Source organism: Oryza brachyantha, chromosome 2 (genome assembly GCF_000231095.2).
Source record: "Oryza brachyantha chromosome 2, ObraRS2, whole genome shotgun sequence".
NCBI classification, from domain to species: Eukaryota; Viridiplantae; Streptophyta; class Magnoliopsida; order Poales; family Poaceae; genus Oryza; species Oryza brachyantha.
The window spans coordinates 289,756-312,036 of record NC_023164.2 but is presented as its reverse complement, the minus strand read 5'-3'; the positions used below and the strand labels follow the sequence as shown (position 1 = coordinate 312,036).

At 42.2% G+C, this 22,281-nt stretch overlaps 3 protein-coding genes across 3 annotated transcripts; 1 reads left to right on the top strand and 2 right to left on the bottom strand.

Moving 5' to 3' along the window:
• Window positions 1-953: 953 nt before the first annotated feature.
• On the bottom strand, window positions 954-8,733 carry LOC102699844 (DExH-box ATP-dependent RNA helicase DExH12). The gene is made up of 5 exons (XM_040520871.1): window positions 8,592-8,733; window positions 7,788-8,515; window positions 5,439-7,691; window positions 4,382-4,771; window positions 954-4,287 (listed from the first exon to the last, which is right to left on the bottom strand). Exons 2-5 carry the CDS (start codon window positions 8,511-8,513, stop codon window positions 1,117-1,119), a joined length of 6,540 nt encoding a protein of 2,179 aa, XP_040376805.1. The 5' UTR covers window positions 8,514-8,515; window positions 8,592-8,733; the 3' UTR covers window positions 954-1,116.
• A 4,897-nt stretch (window positions 8,734-13,630) lies between these two features.
• Window positions 13,631-15,977, top strand: LOC107303490 (salt tolerance receptor-like cytoplasmic kinase 1). The gene is made up of 2 exons (XM_040520893.1): window positions 13,631-14,190; window positions 15,122-15,977. The coding sequence occupies exons 1-2, from the start codon at window positions 13,674-13,676 to the stop codon at window positions 15,829-15,831; spliced, it is 1,227 nt and encodes a 408-aa protein (XP_040376827.1). The 5' UTR covers window positions 13,631-13,673; the 3' UTR covers window positions 15,832-15,977.
• A 1,880-nt stretch (window positions 15,978-17,857) lies between these two features.
• LOC102699569 (transmembrane protein 120 homolog) lies at window positions 17,858-22,259 on the bottom strand. The gene is made up of 10 exons (XM_006648150.2): window positions 22,047-22,259; window positions 21,053-21,131; window positions 20,875-20,969; window positions 20,093-20,197; window positions 19,913-19,992; window positions 19,693-19,783; window positions 19,489-19,596; window positions 18,786-18,872; window positions 18,517-18,585; window positions 17,858-18,253 (listed from the first exon to the last, which is right to left on the bottom strand). Exons 1-10 carry the CDS (start codon window positions 22,254-22,256, stop codon window positions 18,107-18,109), a joined length of 1,071 nt encoding a protein of 356 aa, XP_006648213.2. The 5' UTR covers window positions 22,257-22,259; the 3' UTR covers window positions 17,858-18,106.
• Between the last annotated feature and the right edge of the window lie 22 nt (window positions 22,260-22,281).

Genomic DNA, 22,281 nt, shown 5'->3' with positions numbered 1-22,281 from the left:
GAAAGTGGGAAGTGTTGAGACGAGAGCGTGGCCTATGACTTATCGACATTGACTTTGCCAAGCATTGGGATTCTCGATGTCAAAAGTGATGGTCGCATCAAAGACGAAAGATTACACGATTATTTTTTAAATTTAATTATATAAATGATTGAATTTAGTAATAACGAAATGCTGATCTTATATATATAATTAAAAAAACACGTTAGTTTGAGGTACGCGCATTTAATGACGAGGAGTAATCTATATTCTAGCGCTACACAAATATGTAACCTACATACTGACATACTGCTCCCTTCGTTTCTCAAACACTTCATCTTCAATCTTTTTTGTTTATTATTTTTAAGTAATTGGTAAACTTCGTTTTAAAAAAAAGTAATTGGTAAACTGAAAGGATGGATGCTTTGAGATTTCAAAAGGTAAAAAAATAACTATATTCAAATTTTAAAAGGTAAAATATATTTTAGTCTGTATAGCATCGGTGTGTGTGTAAGATAAGCTAAAAATAGTGTGTGTTTTCAACGAACGGTGCAGTGTTTTGGCCATGCACCATTGCTGCATTGCTGCTGTTAATGGAATTGACACGTTGCTTTCGATGCCAGCTCCTGCGTTATCTCAACTCTACTCTACTCTATTTTTAAATCCATCTTTTTCTTTCAACAAATCAGATCTGTAGTGCAGAATTAAAAAAAAAAGCAGAGTGGAGTTAAGTTCGACAGTTCGTATGTCTGCATGCATGCCGTGGTGGTCAGTGTATACGACTAAAAATCCAAGATGTATACTTATGTAAGCTGTAACCAAACCAACAGTATGATAAAATGGCGATAGAACGAAACGCTTAGATGAAACAGGAAAGCCATGCTAACACGTCTTAAAGATGATCACAGATTGCACAGCAGAAGGCTAAATAGAGATCCCCAAAGCCGAGCATAGGTAGCAGCAGAGGTGCGCATCAGTTAGTTGCACTGACAAGATGCTAAAAGCGATTACAAACACGTACAAGTGTTATTAGTGTTTTTAAGTCGGTCATCTAGGGAATTGGTACGAACATACAAGCAACCAGCCTGTAGGCCGGCAAAGCTATCTATCTTCCTTCTTCCCTGCCTGCCTTGGGATGGATCAATCGCCTCCAGCATCCTTGACATCGACGGTGAACTCGTACTCCTGATCACAACCCAGATAGGAGTCGGACATCAGGTAGATCATATAGTCCTTTCTCCCTGCTTCTGAAGCAGCGGTGAACTCGAGCTTCACTCGAGCCCTCTTCTGGAGTGCAACCCGCTTGATTGCAAGCAACTGATTGGTGGAGCTATCACCAATCACCAGCCACCAGCCTTCTTCCTTGGGCTTTGGGTACCTGGGGGCATGAACCGGCCCGACCTCAGAAGGCAAGTTCGTCATGTCGCGCTCCAGGGTCACCTGTACAGTTACATTGTCACCAGCCCTGATATCATCACCCTCGCGAACTTCATACGCCATGTCAACGTTGGGGAACCGCTTGAAGAATCCAATGATGTCCTGCAGCTGAGAGTTTGACAGCTGCAACAGATCCCTCATCTCATCAATGCTCATCTCAGCCAGATCAAAGATGCTCTCAATGGCCTTCCCTTCATTTTCCTGACATCTTCGCGCCAACTCCTTGGTGAAGTGAGGAAGCTGTAGAAGAACAGAATCACGATCCCACATGCCTTGTGTCACCATTTGACTCAGCTCCATTGCGTTAAGAGCAAGGGTAAGCCATCCATTGCTCGAGATAACATCAACCATTGCCTGGAGCAATCTATGAGCAGAAAGGAGTATCTCCCGCTGGTCAGCTGCCAGGTTCCCTACTATAGTGTGCCTTGAAAAATGAGCTTGCAGCAATGCGTTGGCCTTGACATGTGGATCGCCATACTTGGGCTTCTCTATGGAAAATCTCTGGTGGCGAACAAGCTTCTCAATGAAATTCTCCTCACCAGGGCGACTGGGAAGCTCGGCATATTCTGAAGCAGAGGCTAGAATCTCCAGGAGGCCCTTCATCTTAGTCTTTTGAGTTAGCATCGAACTGAACCTCTCAATAGTCGTGTAGCTAATGTAGTAGTACGAAGCAATCAAACCAAGGTTGAGGGCCTTCAGGTACATATCCTCCTCTATAGCTACACACTTGCTTGATTCTAGGTCATTCAAAACAGTCTCAACCAACTCGGACAGATGGTCTGACAAATGCCTGTGGCTCACCCCCTGCAGATTGTAGTAGTTAGGATTCTTGGTCAGCCGCCGGTACATGAAGGTCCAAGTAAGGTAATCCACAGCATCTTGCTTGTTTTCAATCACCCCAACAACCACCTCAGCATTCATGTGATCATGCAAGAAATGGTGAAGATGGCTCTCAACAGGGAAGGCCTCGAAAAGGAACTTCTTGTAGTATTCCTTGCGAGGCGCATGACACAATATAACACATTTCCCTGAATTATCTTGAAGAGGCCTGCTAGCATGACCCATCATCTGTAGTAGATCAGCGATTGGATAATCAGTATGAGCATTCTCACGGCCATCATAATACTGGGTTCCCATCACAACCACCAGATGAGCAGGCAATGATCTTCCCCAGCACACAGTGCTACTCGCAACACACACTTGGATCCTCCCACCAAGAAACAGCTGAGTTACAACTTCCTGATCCAGATCACTTAAACCCTCATGCAAGTACCCTACACCACATTTCAGAGTATATTTAAGTGTTTCATCACTGACACTACCAGTGAAAGTTTCCATCTCATCTTCTGAACCAAGGAGGAAAGGTGTTCCACCACCCTCAGCACTGGAGTACGCACACAAATCCAATGCAGTCAGCCTTGCGTGCTTACGTGTCGGCACAAACACCAGGGCAGGTTTGCCATTCTTTGCATGTTGGGTAATAGCGGTGTATGTCGGCTTTGTCATTGCCTGCATCCTTGCCTCAAAGTTTGCTATATCCACACCCTGAATGTGTATTTCTAATGGGACTGGTCGCACTGCTGGAGGGAAGTTGAAAAGACCATGAGAGGTAGCACCAATCCATTCTCCGAGATCTTTAGCATTTGCAAGTGAAGCTGAAAGAGCCACAATCCGGATGTTACTGCCGATATGACTTGCAATACGCCTCATCCTGGAGACGGTGACTTCCAGAACATGTCCCTTTTCAGATGCAATCAGATGAAGCTCATCAACAATGAATAGGCTGACCTGTTGGACTTGTTTTCTCTGTTTCCACCGACGAGAGAGTGCATCCCACTTCTCAGGAGTGCTGATTATAATCTCCCCTTTATCAAGAAGCTTCAAGTCAGCTGCAGTTTCACCTGTTAGCTCAACTACCCGAGCAAATTCTCTAAATTTCCTCTCCCAATCCCTGTACCTTTCTTTTGCAAGAGCTTCAATAGGAGCTATATACACAACTCGCATGTTGCTCTCACCAGATACAGCCTTCTGGTGGTTTCTTAGTATAGCAAACTCTGCACATATGGTCTTTCCACTGCCTGTTGGCGCAGCAACCAAAACACTGTCATCAGTATTGTACAAAACAGTGAAAACTTGAGTCTGGATGGGGTTGAAATGCTTGAAGGCACTATAGAGGCCTTCATATCGTGCATTTCTCAATGCAGTAACAGGCAGTGGCTGCAGATCAAGCAATTCAGTTGGTGGGGCATATTTTTCTGGAAGAATTAAGTGCCTAAAACAGACAGGAAGAATTGTCTGAGAACCAAGCCACTTATCAGAAACAACACGAATAAAGTACTGAGGGGGCAGTGGCTCAAATACTGGCACTGTGAAGTTAAGTGTATGATCTTCATCCACGTATTGTTTCTTAAGCATGAAATACTCATGGTGAAGAATGTTCTCACCATCGTTGTCCTCAACAATAACCCAGAAAGGCTCCACATATCCATGTACCTTGTCATCCCATTGGAAATCAGGTGTTATAGTCAACTCAAAACCCAAAACAGTACGAGTAATAGGTTGAACATGGGCTGAAAGGTTCAACTTCGGTAACTGGTGGATGCACTTGTGCAGTTGCCTGCCCATCTTCGGGAACCGAATTAGTTCACCAATTTCCTGAGATGATAGGTCATAGTACCTCTCCCAAGCCAATTCTTTTTTCTCCAGTTTCATTAGGATTTCCTTCGGAATACCAGGGAATTGGCGCAGTGGAGTTTGGACATTCCACATCTGCTTGTCTACCATCTTACAAAGATTCAAAGCCTTCTCTGCTAGTTGGGCCCATCCTCTCTTCAGAATTATCTCAAACAACGCTCGTAAGAGACGACCAGCACTCTGCGTGATAAAACATATAATATTATAAGATTATTAACCAAATAAGCAAGCAATTCAAATTCAGGAAGTGTATTCAGCAGGGAGAAAATGTTGCCTGTCTGATGTAGACCATGTCAGAGCTAAGTGAGAGACCCTCCAATTTCAGCCTAGAAATATATGCTTGCAGCAGAACATTGATCTTTGCGCTGGGCTCCTCCAAGCTTTCTTTCACAGGAATAGGCACACGATCCAAAAGCTTAGCCAGCTCCATTTTCTCATCTTGTCTAACACTGACATACTTAAATTCTTCACTGAGTGAAAAGAGTCGACATAGCTCAATATCACCCATTGTAGGCTTCAGGTACTCATTATAAGTTGAAATAGTCCCGTGGCTAATATAGTAATAACTAGCAATCCTTCCTAGGTCAGTAACCTGGAAGTATCCTGTTTTCCTGTCATATTTTATCAGATTGTTCCTATCAAGCAGATTTGCAGCAGAGTGCACCTGCAGAAGCACAGAAGTACAGGAATGAGCATGGAATAGAAGGGGTCAAACAAACAGTTCAACATCAGGAGAGCATATAGAGAACCGTACAATATGAACAAGCATGAATTGACTGCCTACTAGATCACTCTTATACTTCAGGTATGAATTCAACCAACTAAAATAATGAGTTGAAGTTATGCACTTTTACACATTTTTTACATGCTACCTTACCCTGTAGTCAAAGTGCTACAAATTTCAGTATGGTGTTACATCGATAGTCAACGATGTGCACATTTCAATAAAAGGGACTGGCCTGTACTTTCATGTTGCTATTAGTCAAAGAGCAAATATTCAGCTATTAAGTATCTAGCAAAAAAAAAATATAATGCTATGCTGCAAAGAGCAGACGAACAATAAAACTCATGGCCATTATCCAATTTCATGCTAGTACTTGCAATTATAGTCTATGATGCTTGTAGATGATTAACTTTCTGGAAACAGCATTTCAATACTTGAACACCAACATTCAGATAGAGTAAAAAAACTTGACAATGAACTAGAGAACTTTGCAGCAATTAGTGCATATGTACAATGATAATATCTGGACAGATGCTACTAACTGAATAAACAGGATGAAGGGATAAGTATAAAGCAACTATAGAATACAAGTATGGTATCCACTTACCAAGTCAGCTCTCCTTTCATCTAGTGTTTTGTCGGTCTCCATGATATCTGCTGGTAGCCCATACAATGTTGGATTCCGGAGCATCCGGATGTAGAGATAGGTGTAGCCAAGCCACGAACATGCCTCCCGAGCATTCTGAATAGTCCCAAGAACAATCTCTGCATTTAATTGATCAGCCAATTTGGATATGAACTGACTTTCAATAGGCAGTTGTTGATTCATTAGAGACAGGTAGTATTGCAATTCACTGTGGCCAGTAATGATTATTCCCTCTCCATGTGTATCGTACTGTGGCCTGCCTGCACGGCCAAGCATTTGCATGACATCTAGAGGACTCAGTTCTGTCCATGCACCTTTTTCAGGATTGTAAATCTGGGTACCCTTTATAATAACAGTGTGTGCAGGTAAGTTGACACCCCATGCAAGGGTGGCTGTCGAGACGAGGACCTGTATATGTTTATCAGCAAAAAGCTCCTCTACGAGCTCACGATCTACCCTTGCCAACCCTGCATGATGAATAGCAAACCCATATGGCAAAAGGTCCTTAAGGTCACTACTCTTTACCAGGTCTGCCTGACTCCCAAGAATCTCTTGGCTTGCACTTTCATCCTTCAGAAAGCGGTTCAATGTGTCATTGGCCAATGCAGTATCTCTGATGGCACGGGCAGTTTTCGCTGTCTCCTTCCTCGAGTGCACAAATATAAGCACTTGATGCTTTCCAGCAGAAGCAATAACCTTTTCATAGCAAATCTCATTCATAAGCTGAAACCTCTGTAGTGGCTTCCTCACAGTGATCCCAATGTATTGCTGAGCAAGGGGGCAAGGTCTATAACTGTTATCGAAATGGAAGAGGCCATCAGATCGAACACGCAGGAAAACAGCCACGTCTTCATAGTTCGGAAGAGTTGCTGAGAGGCCAACTAGACGGATATGTTCTTTGGTCGTCTCAATCTGCCTGACTGTTCTAGAAACAATGCTCTCCAGAACAGGTCCTCTGTTGTCATGAAGTAGATGGATTTCATCAATAATTAGAAGCTTTACCATTTGAGTATAGGTTCTGTCGCCTGATTTTCTCGTAACAATGTCCCATTTCTCAGGTGTGGTGACAATTATCTGTGTATCATCTATCTGCTGTTTGGTCAGGTTCTGATCTCCACTAAGCTCTCTTACAGTAACCTTGTACTCGCTAAGCCGAGCCGACAAATTTCCAACAACTTCAGCAACCAAAGCTTTCATTGGGGCCACGTAGACAATTTTGTACTTGGTATTGTCAAACTCTCCATCCTTCATATGCAAGCCAATCTGCTGAAGGATTGTGAGCACAGCCACGTTGGTTTTACCAGCACCTGTTGGAGCACACAGGAGAATATTGTCTGGTTTGAAAAGGGCAGTATCATAAACCTTGCTCTGAACCCTGTTCAGCTGTGTCATCCCAGCAAAAGCTGGCTGAGCCCACTCTGGCATATCAGATATCTTGACAATCTTCTCTCCAGCTTCATATGGTTTAGCTTTTAATGCTGGCACATGGACTTCCTCATACCCCTTATGAGGGGTTCTGAATGATCCTGGAGGAAGCTCACATTTCTTGTTGGCCATCAAGAGACCACCTTGGTGGAAGGAAAGGCTGTCAAGATCAAGCAGCTGCCTCTGGCCTTTCAACCATCCACTCTCCATATCACGGTCAACTGCCCTACGATCCCTGGCACCATCAATGCCGGCGTTTTCACTTTTAGTAAGCCTCTTGGCCTCATCCCTGATACTTTTCTCAAGATTCTTCTGCCTCTCCTTTGCAGATGCCCTTGTTGCATGTAGCTGCTCCAATATCGGGGTTAAAGTTGGGTTAGCCATCATATCTTCCTCAATCTTCTTCCGTTGTTCCTGGTCTTCAGCCCTCGCTAAACGGGTACACCAAACTATCTTGAGTCGGTTGCGTAGTAGCAGTTTAATGAGATCAAACTTTTCATAGTCCAACAGCATGACAAGCCGATTCTCAACATCTCTGTCATCACCCTCAGCAATTATCTTCAAAATCTCCTCAGCAAGCTTCTGACTGTGCTGTGGATCAATATCTTCATATGCTTGCGAGACCTTCCTCTGAAGCCAGTAAGCATCAATGTCTTGCACATTTATGGTCATCCCCTCGTTGGAGTTCTGCATGTCATCATCATCTAACTCACCACCCATTTGCATAGCACCAGGGGCGTTTGACTCAGGCATGTCATCCTCATCATCCTCATCCAAATCATCTTGCACCTGATGGAGATAAATGATGAAGGTCATGTTAAAGTTGAACACTAGCATGACATCTTTCAATTGTGTGAGGAAAAAGAATTGTAAAACGAATTGTACCTGATCAAAATCACTCTCCTCATCGTCTTCATTCTCTTCAAACTCAACAGCAACGCCAATGTCATCATCCAGGGCTGTGTCCATGCCATCACCAGATGGCGCCGCGGCCAAATCACCGGCCGCGGCATCATGAAAATCAGTGATGAGCTTGCCTATGGAGACAAGCTGGTCAAACATCTGGTTGGAGATAGGGTTGAGGAGCTTCTCGATCTCCTTCTTCTTGTCAGGGCTCTTGATCTTGTCATTCTTGAGGACGGCGAGCACCTCGTCAGCAGCGCCTCCGAGCACGTCGAGCGGCTGTCCGCCGAACTGCTGCTGGATAACGCTGAGCAGGGCCTCGTAGGCGGCGCGCGTCTCCTTAGTCTGGGGCTTGTAGACGACATCGTCGGTGAGCGAGAGCACGCTGACCTCGCGCTGGGCGGCTGCCGCGCGGCGCCTGCGCTTGGCGTCGCGGCGGTGCAGGTCTTCAGGGTCCGCGGAGGCGTCGCGCGCCTTCTTCTTGCGCGACTTGGTGAGCTTCTCCTCGAGCTCGGGGGGCTTGGCCTGGACGGCGCGGTCGCCGAAGCTCCGGGGGTCGATCCTGCCCCAGAGCGTCTCGGGCTCGCCGGTGGGCTCGTGCGTGTCGCGGGGGCGCGAGTCGGTGGTGAGGACGAGGCTGGAGTTGGCGCGGTACTCGTACTGCTTGAAGCGCGCGTGCGCCTCGGCGCCGCCGCCCAGGTTCGCCATGGCTGCAGATCGACCGGCTTCCTCGGTTGGTTTCTTCATTCGAACCAGACAACAAGAAGCAGGAGGAGGGAGGGTTACCTCTGGGGGCGCGGCGCGGCGCCTCTGGTCGCTGCTCTTCTTCTCGCCGGAGACGGGGGGAGAAGGATTCGATTCGGAGGAAATGGCGGCGGCGGTGCCGCGACGAGGGGGGGATTGGATTTGCGGTACGAATCGAGCCCTAAGACGGCCAGGTCAGGTCGGTTCTTTTCATAGATGGGCCTCGAGATTCATGTCGGTTTCGGCCCATCATATTTTGGGCCTCCTTCTCGATCGAATAGTTTTGGCCCAACTTTAGGCCTGTTTCTTTGGGCCACATACAGTACTTCGCTGTCATCCGAAACAAACCAAATATAATTTATTTCTGTGTAATACTTTTATGTACATGTATATAGCGATTCAAATCAAATATTTAAAAATAAAATAAGGTGAGAAAGTTATTAAATAAACTTAAAATTTAAGTTATACTCACTCTATGTTTTTTTTGCTTGATGTTTTGAATCAACCATCGTCATAATTTGAAAATGGAGGTAGTATTAAGGAAAAAAAACAAGTTTTGGGTGCTCTTTTTTTTCAGAAAGCATATAAAAGTTTTCCCTGAAAATATGCTGGAGATGCTCTGATGAAACAAAGAGCATCCTGAGGGTGAAGGAGTGTATGTTCACTAAAAATTATTATTACCCTCCACGCAAAGGAATATATTATTACCCAATAAAATACTACGAATGGGATATTCATTTTAATTAAAAGATATTGATGAAGATTAATTTTTCATGCAAAAGAGTGTTAAATTTTGGAGAAGAAATAAAAGCAGTATAACATATTCTTAAGGAAACTTAGTTAAACAATAAAATTATTCTGTAGAAGACTACAAAATTATTTACTTTACTTTTGGGGAATGCTTCCAATTAATCCTTGAGATATGGTCTTCTAAACCTAATCAATGATTATATTATTTGCTTAGATATACTCCAGGTGCAGTAGTAGCTACTCGAATCTGCTGGTTTTGGGTATGTTTCAATTCCAATATTTTTGAGCTAGGCTAGGTTATTGATAACAATTTATTTAATTGGTTGCATTGCTCTATAGCAGGCAGGTTTGGAAGAGTGTCACTTTAAATTAGCCGTCCCTTTTTTTCGCTAATTAATATTTGCTTAAATCTGGTGGTGTGATGTTAGCATCAATAAATCAAATAATGTCATGAAAGGGAAGGCGAGTAATTAAGCAGTAGAAAACTTGTGCCGGGTTGGTGTCGCATTTGAGTAATCTGCCTTTTCTCTTCTCCTGATTCGATTAATCAATTAATTGGCTGGGTTTGGTTTTCCTTCAATTATTTAGGACTTCTTTTTGTTGTTTAAGGCTGATAAAGTGTGACTGTTGCAATTCCTTTCTGTTGGCATTATTACTTGAGTCCTAGAATTTTAGTTGGGCACTAACATTTTTCTCCCCTTTTAAATATAGGAGGTAATAGCAATGTACTAACCAGAACTAGAACCTGCAGGTGTGTATATTGGACTTGATCTTCTTGGAAAGGTACAGTGCAGCTGCTGTGACAGTGAGAGTAGTAGGAAAAATGATATCACACTCCATGAAATCCATTAACAATCAATCAAATGGTTCCTAGTTAATTTGATGTTGTGTTAATTACTCCCTTCCAATCTTGGATGACTTGGTCAGATTTCAGCAAATCAGTTCCCTGCAGTATAAAATTATGAATGTAGTTTTTGTTTTCATTTGTAAAGTTTGAGCCACTAGATAGAAGCTCCAAGCTCCATTGACTGACTGTGCGGCTCAGAGATATATAGCTAGCCCAGCTGTACATATGAGCAAAATAAATGGGCAATTTGGCAGGGATATGTGCCTGTCTCCTGTTGCTTCTGAATGACTTTGTCAGTATGAAACCAAGAAAGCGATGCTTCACCAAAAGTCTATAAAGATCAAGCATGCAATTCGTTTTTTCCCTTGTCCACACGCAGCAAAGCGATATAATGCAGCATCTGAACATGCATATGCATGCAGGGTGAAATTGAAACTAGCCAATTAATTGAAGCAGGCAGCCAGGCTGCAGCTGACAGATCCACAGAAAAATCCAACCTAACCTCTTTGCTTGCATTGCATAACTAACCCAACAGTATGGAGTATATATGTGCAAAACCTTAATTAATTGGTTGCAACTTTAATTAGGACAAGCTAAGACAGATCAACCTTAACTAATTGTTGGGTGACTGTACCTGATGAGTGACTTGAGTTTACCTAGGGCATTCATCAATGATAGAACACAAGTACTCCTGCTTAGCTAGATGCATTTCATCTGAAACTCTACTCACAGTTGCCTCGCTCACACGGCTAAATTAAATCAAGGCAGTACCACTATACACAGCTAGCTATACGGTACTTAATTAAGCTGTACGCAGTTAATTAGTTGGTTGTGATTCTCTTGTGTTAATTAGGGCATGCTAATAAATTAATTATCTGGTACTAAGTTAGTTCGTTAGATTTGTTTGTTTTCTGTCTCTTGTCACGATTTATGTGTACCTCTTGTCTGGAGAGGATAGGTTAATTTCCCTGAACAATTGTGTTCATGTTGGAATTTAATTTACTAACTGTAGAACTACTAGCTAAAAATTTTCAACACACATAATCGTTGAAAAATAGTTTACGACCACGAATAAAGTAACTAGGCAAAATGGTCCAAAGTTGTTTTATATACTTGATATGCTACTAAGCACTGGTTGATTGATTAATTGCTAATACTAATATTGGAATCGAATATATATCCGGCCCACAAAAAGAATATAAACCTGATGTTAATTCTGAAACCATTCCTAGTGAGTACTATCAATTTAAGAATTTTAATTTTAATAATGTTGTGTCATCTAAATAAGTTTATGTTAATGAATGAAGCAACTGTCTACACTACACACATAGTTTCGTTACGCGGTCTTATATGCTAGCCATAAAATCTAGCTATTCAATTGTGTTATGAAATGTTCGGTCATATCGCGGTTTTATTTATGTTTTAAAGGTATGGAATGAAACAATTCAGTTACAGTAAAGTTTAATTATAATTCCAAAGCATAGGTAGGTGCGCACAGCCGCACACTAGATTTTATCTAGATGACAATCTTTTGTTTCCTCTTTATATATTTGTTGACATGCTAGTTAGGTCATGTTCGGCAAGGTTAGTAACTTCTCTCCCCTCCTCTGCAAGTAAAATAGTAGTACTTGGTTAATTAAATATTAAGTAAAATATTTTTAAAGTAACTTCTTGTTAAAAATTTTAAAAATATATAAATTAGCAATTCAGAAAATATGCACATGAAAAACGAGATGCAAAAGAGGAGAAAGGGTGTTGTGGAACACACTTTATCATATATGATATCCCATTTATTTAGTAATAAGAGTGAAGATTTATTCTTGTTTAGAGGAATTTAAATTTAGAGGAATATGAAAAGTTGATGAACAGGAACGTGCACACCAAATTCACTTTATTATCTTCTTCAACTTATAAAAAACAAAAATATCATTTATCTTTTTCAATGTAATAAATAGAAGAAATTCCTCAAACTCTTATAAAACCCACGGTGAGAATGGGCGATACACGTGTGCATAGAACTGTAGTATTGGCTGGAAGGAGAACAGTAGTCGCAGGTGAAGATTAACTGCATGCATGGAAGAACCCACCATTCATTAACTCATTGGTCGTAAGCTGTCTTCCTCGTGGGCTACGTTTTTATTGATTAGCCTGAGCTAAATCATTCTCCAAACAGCTCCAAAATTACTTTTTTTCGCTTACTTGTGCTATTGTGTCTTTTTTTGTTATCTCAATTTGCTGGCTTACCAGCTCCAAACAACTTTTAAGTCTTAATTTCTTTTAGTTTTCTATCGGAATTTATTTTTCAGCATCAGCTTCTAAATGTAAAAAATGTTTTACTCGTAAATTATCTTTTTTATTATGTTATTTACTTTTATCTTAAAACACTAGTATTTAGAATATTATAATGCACCGTCCACGCAAACTGAAGCTCATGTCAGGAGCAACATTAACTGGCAGCACTGTTCATTCTCTCTCAAATCACAAATTAATTAAATCGTGGGGATTTGATCCAACGAACCAGCTGCGAATACGGTATGTATAAAACTTTTTAAACTCGTTCGTTGCGCGCGCGTACGTGTCGGCGTCATGTATATTCTCGATCTTTACGCGCTCCCAAAATTTAAAGCCTCATACATGTTGTATCCGTACGTAGTAATAACTATCCAGAAAATATTTTCAAAAACTTGTACCAGTACATATTATTTTTTTAGTGAATGAATACTTGATATCTCCTTCTGCCTCTCTCTCTCTTTAATTTTCTTGTGATGTTGTTGACTCTATATTCACCGTATGGGAAGGTACTCCTAAGTCCTAACAAATTCAAAGAGACAAGACATTGGGAAAATGAATATCTTGATAGCAACGTGTATAGTTGGACACCTCCGTATTTTTTAATTTTTCACTTATGCTTATCTTTATAAGACAAATTCTAAATTTTTAACCTTAAATTTAGAATTGATTTTTAGGTTAATCCATTAAAGTTTTCAGTGTTTATAAATATGACGTTTGACTTTTACAATCATCACCGAGAGCCTAATTAATACTGTTATATTATATATTGTCCTCGTTTTAAATTATAGTTATTTTTTATAGTAGTAAGTCAAATATTTTAAACTTTAACCCTTAAAAAATTAAAAAAAATCAATCCGTAATAATGATGGTATTAAATCTATCATTAAACAAACTACAATGTAATATTTTTATAATAACTTAATTATATAAATATTATTGGTTAACATACTATCCCGAAGATTGCCAAATCCAAAAGTTGCTATATTTCAGAAATGGATTTCGCTAGCACTGCAGTAAAAAATGGATTAATTCATGGTACATAGAGACCATGCTGTTAATCATTGGTTGACCAGAATTAAGGAGTGTTAATATTAATTTCCACAGGGGAATCAAGATTAGAATAATTAATCAATCAATCAATCAAAAGCTCTTCTGCTTAAGTAAAAGCGGCGCGCCTGCTTGGCTCCTCTCTTGCTTCCATTTCCCCCACCCCACACAAACACAGCAAGCTAGCCATGGACCTCGCCATGGCGCTCGCCGTCCTCTTCTTCTGCCTCCTCCTCCTCTCCTCCGCGGCCATCGCCTTTCTCCTCCTCCGCCACGCCCTCTCCGCGCTCCGCCGCTGCCGCCGGAACACCGACGGCGACATAGAGGAGGACGCAGGACGACGGCAGCTGCCGCCGCTGTCTCCTCCTCAGCAAGAGCTGCCCTTCTTACCGGCGGTGGACACGACGACGACGAAGCTGTTGCTGCTGTCGGACAAGAAGGAGGAGGGGGAGCCGCCCCGGAAGCTGACGTGGCGGGAGGTGGAGGCGCTGACCGGCGGCTTCGACGAGGCGGCGGTGGTGGGGCGGGGCGGCTCCAGCACGGTCTACCTGGCCGCCAGGTCGCCGGCGGCGCCGGTCGCGGTGAAGGTGCACCGGTGGTGCGGCGGCGAGCGGTGGCTCCGCGCGTTCCGGCAGGAGCTCGACTTGCTCCGCCGCCTCCGCCACCCGCACATCGTCTCCCTCCTCGCCTACTCCGACGACCACGGTACCCTCCTGCTCCCACTCCGGCCAAGAACACTCTGCTCGTGTTCATTTTTACTACTATTTTTGTTTTTATTTTTTTTCATTCAGAAAAATTATTGAAGCTTTGACTCTAAGCTTACGCCACCTCGTCTGTCTTGGTGTGGTTCAAAGTCTTAAAAGGAGACTTCCTTTTCCTGTTCTTCCCTTCTTTTGCACTGCATGCAACTTCGATGTTTGATTGCTGCTGCTACTCTTTTCTTGTTTTTTTTCTCTTCTTTTCTTTATAACTTTATTTAATGGAATACTTTGCTTTCTTTGTCCTCTTGGGATTAATTTGTTGCCTAGTTAGGCTACGTGTGTTTCCAATGAAAAAGATGATGTTTTCTAAGCTCCTTAACGTCGGGTTTAATTCGTTCCAAAATTTTTGATATAAAAATTCCTCATCTGATTTTTCTTTTTTTGTACATCTGATTTTTCTACAGTAAAGCTTTAATTTTATTATAACTAAACCATTTGTTCGTAACCTTACATAGTTAAAAATCAGATACTAATTTGATCATACCATCTTAAGTAGTAGTTTAGCACGATAGCAACGATGTGATGCTACATTTCACCTCACGGTTTCAAAACGATCGAAATAAAAATGTGGTGAGAATTGCACACGTACGGGGCAGAATAAATAGTAGTAATAGAGATTACCTCCTACCTACCGATCGATTGAGAACAAGCAATCGTCACTTCACTGTTGCCTATTTATTGCTAAGAGAGCAAATTAGTGTACAGTACGTTAACGAGTAACGACCTGTTATTTTCGACATTTTGTTTTTTACAATCTTAATTCTAATTTAGATTTAATCCGCAAACAAAATTGTTAACATATTTCTACAGAATTTATAAAGATTATTTTTTGTTAATTGATTTTAAAATAATTAAAAGTGGTATTGTTACTGCAGAGGAGGGAGGTGCACTGGTGCTCGAGTACCTCTCCGGCGGCACCCTCGCCGACCGCCTCCACGGCGGCGCAGCGCCGCCCCTGCCGTGGCGCCACCGCATGCGCATCGTCCACGACGTCGCCGGCGCGCTCGAGCACCTCCACGACGGCCTCGGCGGCGCGCCCCCCGTGGTGCACGGCGACGTGTCGGCGTCCAACGTGCTCCTCGACGGCCGTGGCCTGGGCGCCCGGCTCTGCGACCTGGGCTCCGCCTGCGAGGGGTTCTCCGCCGCCGTCGCGCCCACCAGAGCGGCCGTCGGCTCGCCGGGCTACGTCGACCCCTTCTTCCTCCGCACCGGCATCGTGTCCAAGAAGTCCGACGTCTACAGCTTCGGGGTGCTGCTGCTCGAGGCCATCACGGGCTCGCCGGCCGCCGGAATGCCCGGGCCGGACGGCGCCGGCGGCGGCAACCTGACGGCCCGGTTGCTGCCGCGTGTAAGGACGGAGGGAGTGGAGGGGCTCGTCGACCGTAGGCTAGGCGACGACTACGACGCGGCGGAGGCCGGTGACGTGGCGAGGATCGGCATCGAGTGCCTGGCGGCGCAGCCGGGGCTCCGGCCGGCGATGGCGCAAGTGCGGGCGGCCATCGCGGAGAAGGCGGCGAGGTCCATCTCCATTGCTGCAGCAGCTGCTGGTGATCACAGCGAGCTGCACGGCTCGAACTCCACATGATGGATTTTATTTTTTATTTCATTTTTTTGTAGATGATTTACTTAATTAGCTTTTTTGGGTGTGCTTTACTATTTGGCAAGGTGATTAATTAATTGTAGGAAACGATGAACACTGCTCAGAAAAGTACGGAATTAAATAGAGTGAAATAGTGGAATGTAAATATGATTTCTCATCTTTCTTTCATATAAGTTGGTAGCTTCTGCATTTGGATGGTATGGCCTTGGGTTTCAGGTGTGAGACTGACAGACAAACACTAATCATACAGAGACGAGATGGGCTTAATGATTCAGTCATGATGGTGCAGTTTTTGGATGGATTGCATATGATTAGATGCAGTTGTTGAAAGAATTTGAGGTATCTGGCACGCACAGAGGCTACTGCAATCAGTGGGTGGACAAAAAGGTCGTGGCTCGTTAGCTCGCTCGACTCGTGACAAACTCGGCTCAACTCCGCTCGTTTTATTTTTTTAACGAACTGAGCTAGCATTTTAGCTCGTTAGAGATAACGAGCTAGCTCAAGCTGACTCGTGAGCTGCTAGCGAGCCTAACGAGCTAGACCAAAGATATGTGATTCGTCAGCATTCATTGATTACACCCAAAAAGCATGTGTTCAATACTTTATAGGTTTACCATGTGATTTGTTGGTTCAAACTTTAATATTTAGATACAACTTCATATTATCTGCATGTTTGAACTAAAAATTTGCTTATATAATCTATTAAAAAATTGTTTAAAATAACTTTTCATGCATGGCTCGTGAGCCTAACGAGTCAGCTCAAGCTTTGTAATGAGCCGAGCCGAGATGGGTTTTTAGCTCGTTACGATAACGAGCCGAGCCGAGCCAGCTCGTTATCTTAACGAGCCAGACCGAGCTGAGCCGAGCTGGCTCGTTATCCACCCCTGAATCAGAGTGATACAGTAGCGAGCTTGGTTGCCCTTTTGCTTGTCTCAAGCATTGACGTCTCTCCATGATTGGCAGGTCTGCAAAGGTTCTTGGTTAATTGCTGGACCACAGCATGGAAAACATTGCCACATTGGCAGACGCAAGCTGATAAATGCATAATGTATTTTCAATAGGCACAGATGCAAGTCAAAAACAAAACTCCATTATCTTTTAAAGAAAGTGGGAATAAAATGTGTTGGTAGACACTGCCAGCAGGTAAGGGTTTAGGACTAAGGGACTGTTTGTTTAGAGGAACTTATTCATAATGGACCAAACATGAGAAATTAAAATTATCTAGATACATAAGTTTCTAAGGGAGGTGCTAAGAGCAGGTACAATAGCAAGCTATAAGCCAGCTATAAGTATATTTTAAAGAGATATGAAGAGAGAAGAGATGTGGACTACTAATTTGTAGTCAGCTACATGTGGGCTCCAAGACAAAATATATGTATAACATGTGAGACCATGTATTGATGTTTTGTAGCTAACTATTGTATGCATTGGCTATAGATAAATTGAAGCTAGTAGTTGGCTATACTATTGAACTTGCTCTAAAGGCACTGAAGGCCTATAATATACCTACTCTACCTATAGTTACGTGTGTGAGGTGTGTACTATTAAGTGGATTATTTAATGAGATTTTAGTCCCTCCAAACAAACATGATAGAACTAAAATAGACTTATATTTTAGTCCTAAGACTAATTTTTAATCCTAGGACTTGTGGAAACAAACAGCATCTAAGAGGTTTGTTTCGGTCCAACAAAAAGCAATAAAAAATATCTCAAGATACCAATAACTCGAGATACTTTTTATTAGACCGGAGGAAATCTCTGTTACTAAAGACACAGATAAGGATGAGTTCCAGCTCACATGCCCAACAAATCCAGATGATGTCCACTGATATTTCTATACATCAGTCATCAGTACCAAGATAGAGGGGAGACATTTCTGAATCCTGAAGCCAATAAATGAAACCTCTGAAAACATCGAACTTTAGAGCCACTGAAGCATTTATATGGTCTGAGCTGCGGACTGTTCATTTTCAGCACGTATTCTACTGACTACTGAGATAATACATCACAGTTCTCTGCAATTTCGGGCAAGCACCGTAGCACATAAATCACATTAACTGTGTTCCCGTCAGTGGGAAAGTTAAGACACTGTTTTAATCGTGCATTGTACATAGAATATGAACTTCGATGTGGAATAATTACCAAAACACAAAATCATGGGCAGCCAAAACAGTTTGTGGACTGAGGGATTTACAAGAGGGATGGTGTCAGCATTGCTGTTTGTAAGCATAGAGTCACCATTCTGGGTAATGTTACTTTGTCAATTTTGGTGTTGGCGACTGAGATCCTGCCTGCTCTTTGCTCTTTTCATTTTTGCTTTGAACCTCAATTTTAACATCAAAGTCTCCACCGTGTTGACGAAGTTGCCAACTGCCATTACCACCAGCAAGATCCCACAAACTACAACCTGGTAAATGACAACGTTGTAAAAGTCAGTTGAGGACAAGCAGCATCTCAAGGATGATTTGGGATAGTTTGGATTATAGATATTTTCATCAATACCTTACATTTTTTTAGATTTTTTTTTCTTTCAAATATCAGGGAAATGCATTTTATGCAGATGACTGAGAAAAAAAATCAAAACAATAAATTCGAACAAGTACATGATCTAATCCTTATGAAGATCTGATATTAAACTACCAACTGAGTAAACTATTTGATAATTCTTGCCTGCCATTCTGATGCAAGCCCGTGAAAAGCCGTCTGAAGAAGTAACAATCCAACATATCCTTCGAAAACCTGAAAAACATAGCATCAAGATGAAGTGCATTACTGCAGCATATGAAAGATATAATGGTTAACTAGCGATGTTTGTGCTAACGTTCAGAATGCGGAGGCAAACTTCAGCAAGGAAAAGAAACAAGTTACTAAAATATCAAGAACCAACACAATTAATACTAACTAGGATCTACCATGCTTTCAGCTCACATGCCACATACCTGTAATGTGAAAAGTACTGGGTAAAGTAGCAAGAGCTGCCCTTCCACACCAGCTGTTTCCCCAGCAACGACATCCATTCTTTTAGCCTGAATGCAATCAAATATGAAACAAAATAAATAACAACAACATAGGTAGAACTCGAGAAAGGTATGTAGATGATGCAATATACTATGTAGAGCATCAGTCAACACACCATTGAGTCATATGAATGAGCATTGCCCATAAGACTTATTGACTAAAAGGCCAGAACATCTTTTGTTATATAGTTTCAGTGATGTTCCAAATTCTTAGGCAGTGTTCTTATGGGATTATCAACTAGGCTACTGATTCGTATTATGTTAGCAAGCTTCCCGAACTGTTAATCGGTGTGTTTCGTGCAAAACTTTTTATATAGAAGTTTCTTAATAAAATCAATTAAATATATTTTTCAAGTTTGTAGTTAATACTCAATTAATCAAGCGCTAATGACTTATCTCAAACAAACACTGCCTTAGCTGATACGCAAATTTAAATAAACATCAAGCAAATTAGTGCATTAAATTGTTTTTTATAAGCATAGGACTTGTGTACATATGATTCATTAATTTGCAGATTGATACTCATTTGAATCTTATTCTGGAACACATTATACACCTTGTGACACTAAAAAATAATATGTCGTTAGTACTGTCTTGAAGCAAGACAGGAATCACAGAACCTTACCTTTCCTAGAGCTATCCGAGTGCGCAATCTTTGACGCTGGTACCTATTCTGCAGATGCATTGCAATTCCTTGCATGATTGCCCACCGCAAGAAAAGTTGTACCCCTCGCTGAAAAAAAAAGGATCATAGTTTGAGTTCAGCATCCAAGATTTGAACGACTGATGCTAAGCAAGCACCAGTTTCCTCTGAAAAATGGTCATATACCTGCTTGTTGGAACAATCAGGCTGTCCCTTTATTTCCCATGTAAGGCTAACAAGAGCCATTAGCATTGCTAAATAGTGGTGGTATATCCACCTGAAAAGATGATAATTCATTGTTAAAAAAATGCTTTGGAAGGAAATTGATTTTGCAAGATTAAGTGAACAGACTAAACATGGATTTCAGGAACATCGTTAAAAAAATGTTTTGATATAAGATACTTACCAAGGACGAATATCACTTCCGTTTACAATCAACACATTCTCCCGCAAAGCGAAACTTGTGTAAAGGAATAATAGCCAGGCCTGTTGAGTGGAAAAGATAGACTTTAGATTGTTTCTGCTGGACACCAAAGCCATACAGAGTAAATATATTCAGGGTGAATCACTGTACGGAACTAAATACCTGGTACATCTGAACTGCCAACGCTGGAAGGCATCCATCCCATATCCACCATCTAAGTAGGAGGAGAATGGACGGAAACAATAGAAACATATAAGCAGCCCTATCCTGCAAATAAAAATGAAACAATACTGTCAGGCATGACATAAAAAATTACAGGAGCGAGAATCATACCAAGGTCCAAGTATACTCTACCAGTTAGTTCAGCCACTCAATTTAAAAGGGATTGGTTGAATTCCAAGGAAAAATAAAACACTTAAATAACCTTTCAAACTAATTACCAGTGTATAGTCCAGAACTGCATGTGAAACGTATTAACTAAGGCTGAATTTGTTAGAGCGATTGGGTTGAGATACTACTTCATTATCTATAAGCATAATTCCCATACCGCTAAATGGTGTATTTCAGGCAAAAAAATTCTATATAGAAGTTTCTTTAACATTAAATAAATGCATTTTTAAATTTTATATTAGTTAATACTTAATTAATCATGTGCTAATGACCAGCATTGTTTTCTGTACCAACCAAAATCTCAGCCAAACCACCAGATCGAACACAGCCTAATCAGACCATATGACATACAAAACAGGTTGGTTTTATCAGCATGCTTCCTGAATTTAGATAATACACCAGTTAGAGCAACCATTGAAAATTTAGAATGCTTAAGTCACAAAAATAAATTTAATCAATAACACAGATACCTTTATTAAATTCGTGCAAGCAAACATATCCAAAGTAAATGCATAATATTTGTAAAAAAAATCGAAGAAGCATCGGAAGTTTACCCTGTAATTGTTGTACTCATCCTTCACTCTGAGCTGATCTTCTTTTCTTGCCACCCGCACATTTACAGGGCCAAGAAACGTCTTGAGGAACTTTCCTAAATTTCAAGAAGTGAATTCCATAAATAACGGCTATATTTCCCCGAGACAGGCACCAGGGGTGGGATGAATCATAGCATACCATTCCGCTTGCTTGGGAGAAATGCAGCCACATCGCTGTCGGAGATTGTTACTCTGGCACGCTCTAGTTCCTCCTCAACCTATATAGATAAATGGCAGAATGAGACAATGTCTACAGAAGACAAAACAAAAGTAAGTATATAATAGAAAAGGAAATAGAAAATTCTAAAAAGGAGGGCAGTAAATTTGGAAATGTAGACAGAGACTCTTACATCAATTTATAAATAGTGGAATTTTTATTACTTGTGCTGTTCTGCATCGTAAAGAAAAATGTGGCACGGAGATTAAATTTGGGTAGCCTAGCATATGTAAAAATCCTCTAGGTTCAGATTAATCCTTTTGGTTTAGTAAAGACAGGCACAAATGTTACCATGCCTGAACCCTATTGAGATTGCTGACCAAGCTAGACGGAGTCTTCCTGTGAACTAATACAGAGGATCCACCTCCTCAGTAACCAAGTGTAAGCATTGCAACGTCGCGCAAGGGTGGGAATAGAGATAGACCGAATATCCGGAGGGATCTCTAATTAGAGCAGTATAAATAAATGTTGGGGGACAGACTTGTGATGGAACGTATAGTTTTACCCAAACTGTCTTGAGATTATTAAAGAAAGAGAGAAAGAATCCTTGACTATCCAGCATCCAGCAATCTCGATGCACACGCCTCAAATTCCTAACTTTCTGAACCAGTTCGGAGCATGTAATTTGAGGCATCTCCAGGGAGATGGCGCAACAAATCCAGTGTAGACGCGACGCGCATCACGTCAGATCGCTGCGCAAACTCTACCACATCTCATCTCATCTCAAGCAAGCCAGCCTGTAGGTGAAGGCGTGAAAGCGCGCGTTTTGGTAATCGCGATGTAACGTAGTAGGTTCCAATTCCAGGGGCACCGTATGGGGAGACGGCGGCGTGAGATCGAATTGGAAGCAAGCACGGAGAGAGAGGGATCAACCTTACACACGGAGAGGAGAGGAGAGGAGAGGAGGTGCAGGTACCTTGTCAAGCGTGGCGGGGGCGAGGGTGGAGAGGGAGCCCTGGAGGCGGCGGAGGTCGGCGTCGAGCGCGGTGGCGCGGCGGCGGAGCGCGTCCTCGTCGGCGGAGCGGCGCGCAGAGAGGGCGGCGGCGGCCTCGCGCAGCTCCCGCGCCGCCTCGGCCGCCGCCGCCGCCTGCGCCTCGAGGCCGCTCGCGTCGCCGTCGGTCGCCATTGGCTTTTTTTTTTTTTTGACCTTT

Coding starts and splice junctions, on each gene's coding strand:
- LOC102699569 (XM_006648150.2), bottom strand. CDS start 22,256: ATGGCGACCGACGGCGACGCGAGCGGCCTCGAGGCGCAGGCGGCGGCG. Junction 21,132..22,046: donor CCCCCGCCACGCTTGACAAG/GTACCTGCACCT, acceptor TTATCTATATAG/GTTGAGGAGGAACTAGAGCG. Junction 20,970..21,052: donor TCTCCCAAGCAAGCGGAATG/GTATGCTATGAT, acceptor CTTGAAATTTAG/GAAAGTTCCTCAAGACGTTT.
- LOC107303490 (XM_040520893.1), top strand. CDS start 13,674: ATGGACCTCGCCATGGCGCTCGCCGTCCTCTTCTTCTGCCTCCTCCTC. Junction 14,191..15,121: donor CGCCTACTCCGACGACCACG/GTACCCTCCTGC, acceptor TTGTTACTGCAG/AGGAGGGAGGTGCACTGGTG.
- LOC102699844 (XM_040520871.1), bottom strand. CDS start 8,513: ATGGCGAACCTGGGCGGCGGCGCCGAGGCGCACGCGCGCTTCAAGCAG. Junction 7,692..7,787: donor AGGAGAGTGATTTTGATCAG/GTACAATTCGTT, acceptor TATCTCCATCAG/GTGCAAGATGATTTGGATGA. Junction 4,772..5,438: donor ATGAAAGGAGAGCTGACTTG/GTAAGTGGATAC, acceptor GTGCTTCTGCAG/GTGCACTCTGCTGCAAATCT.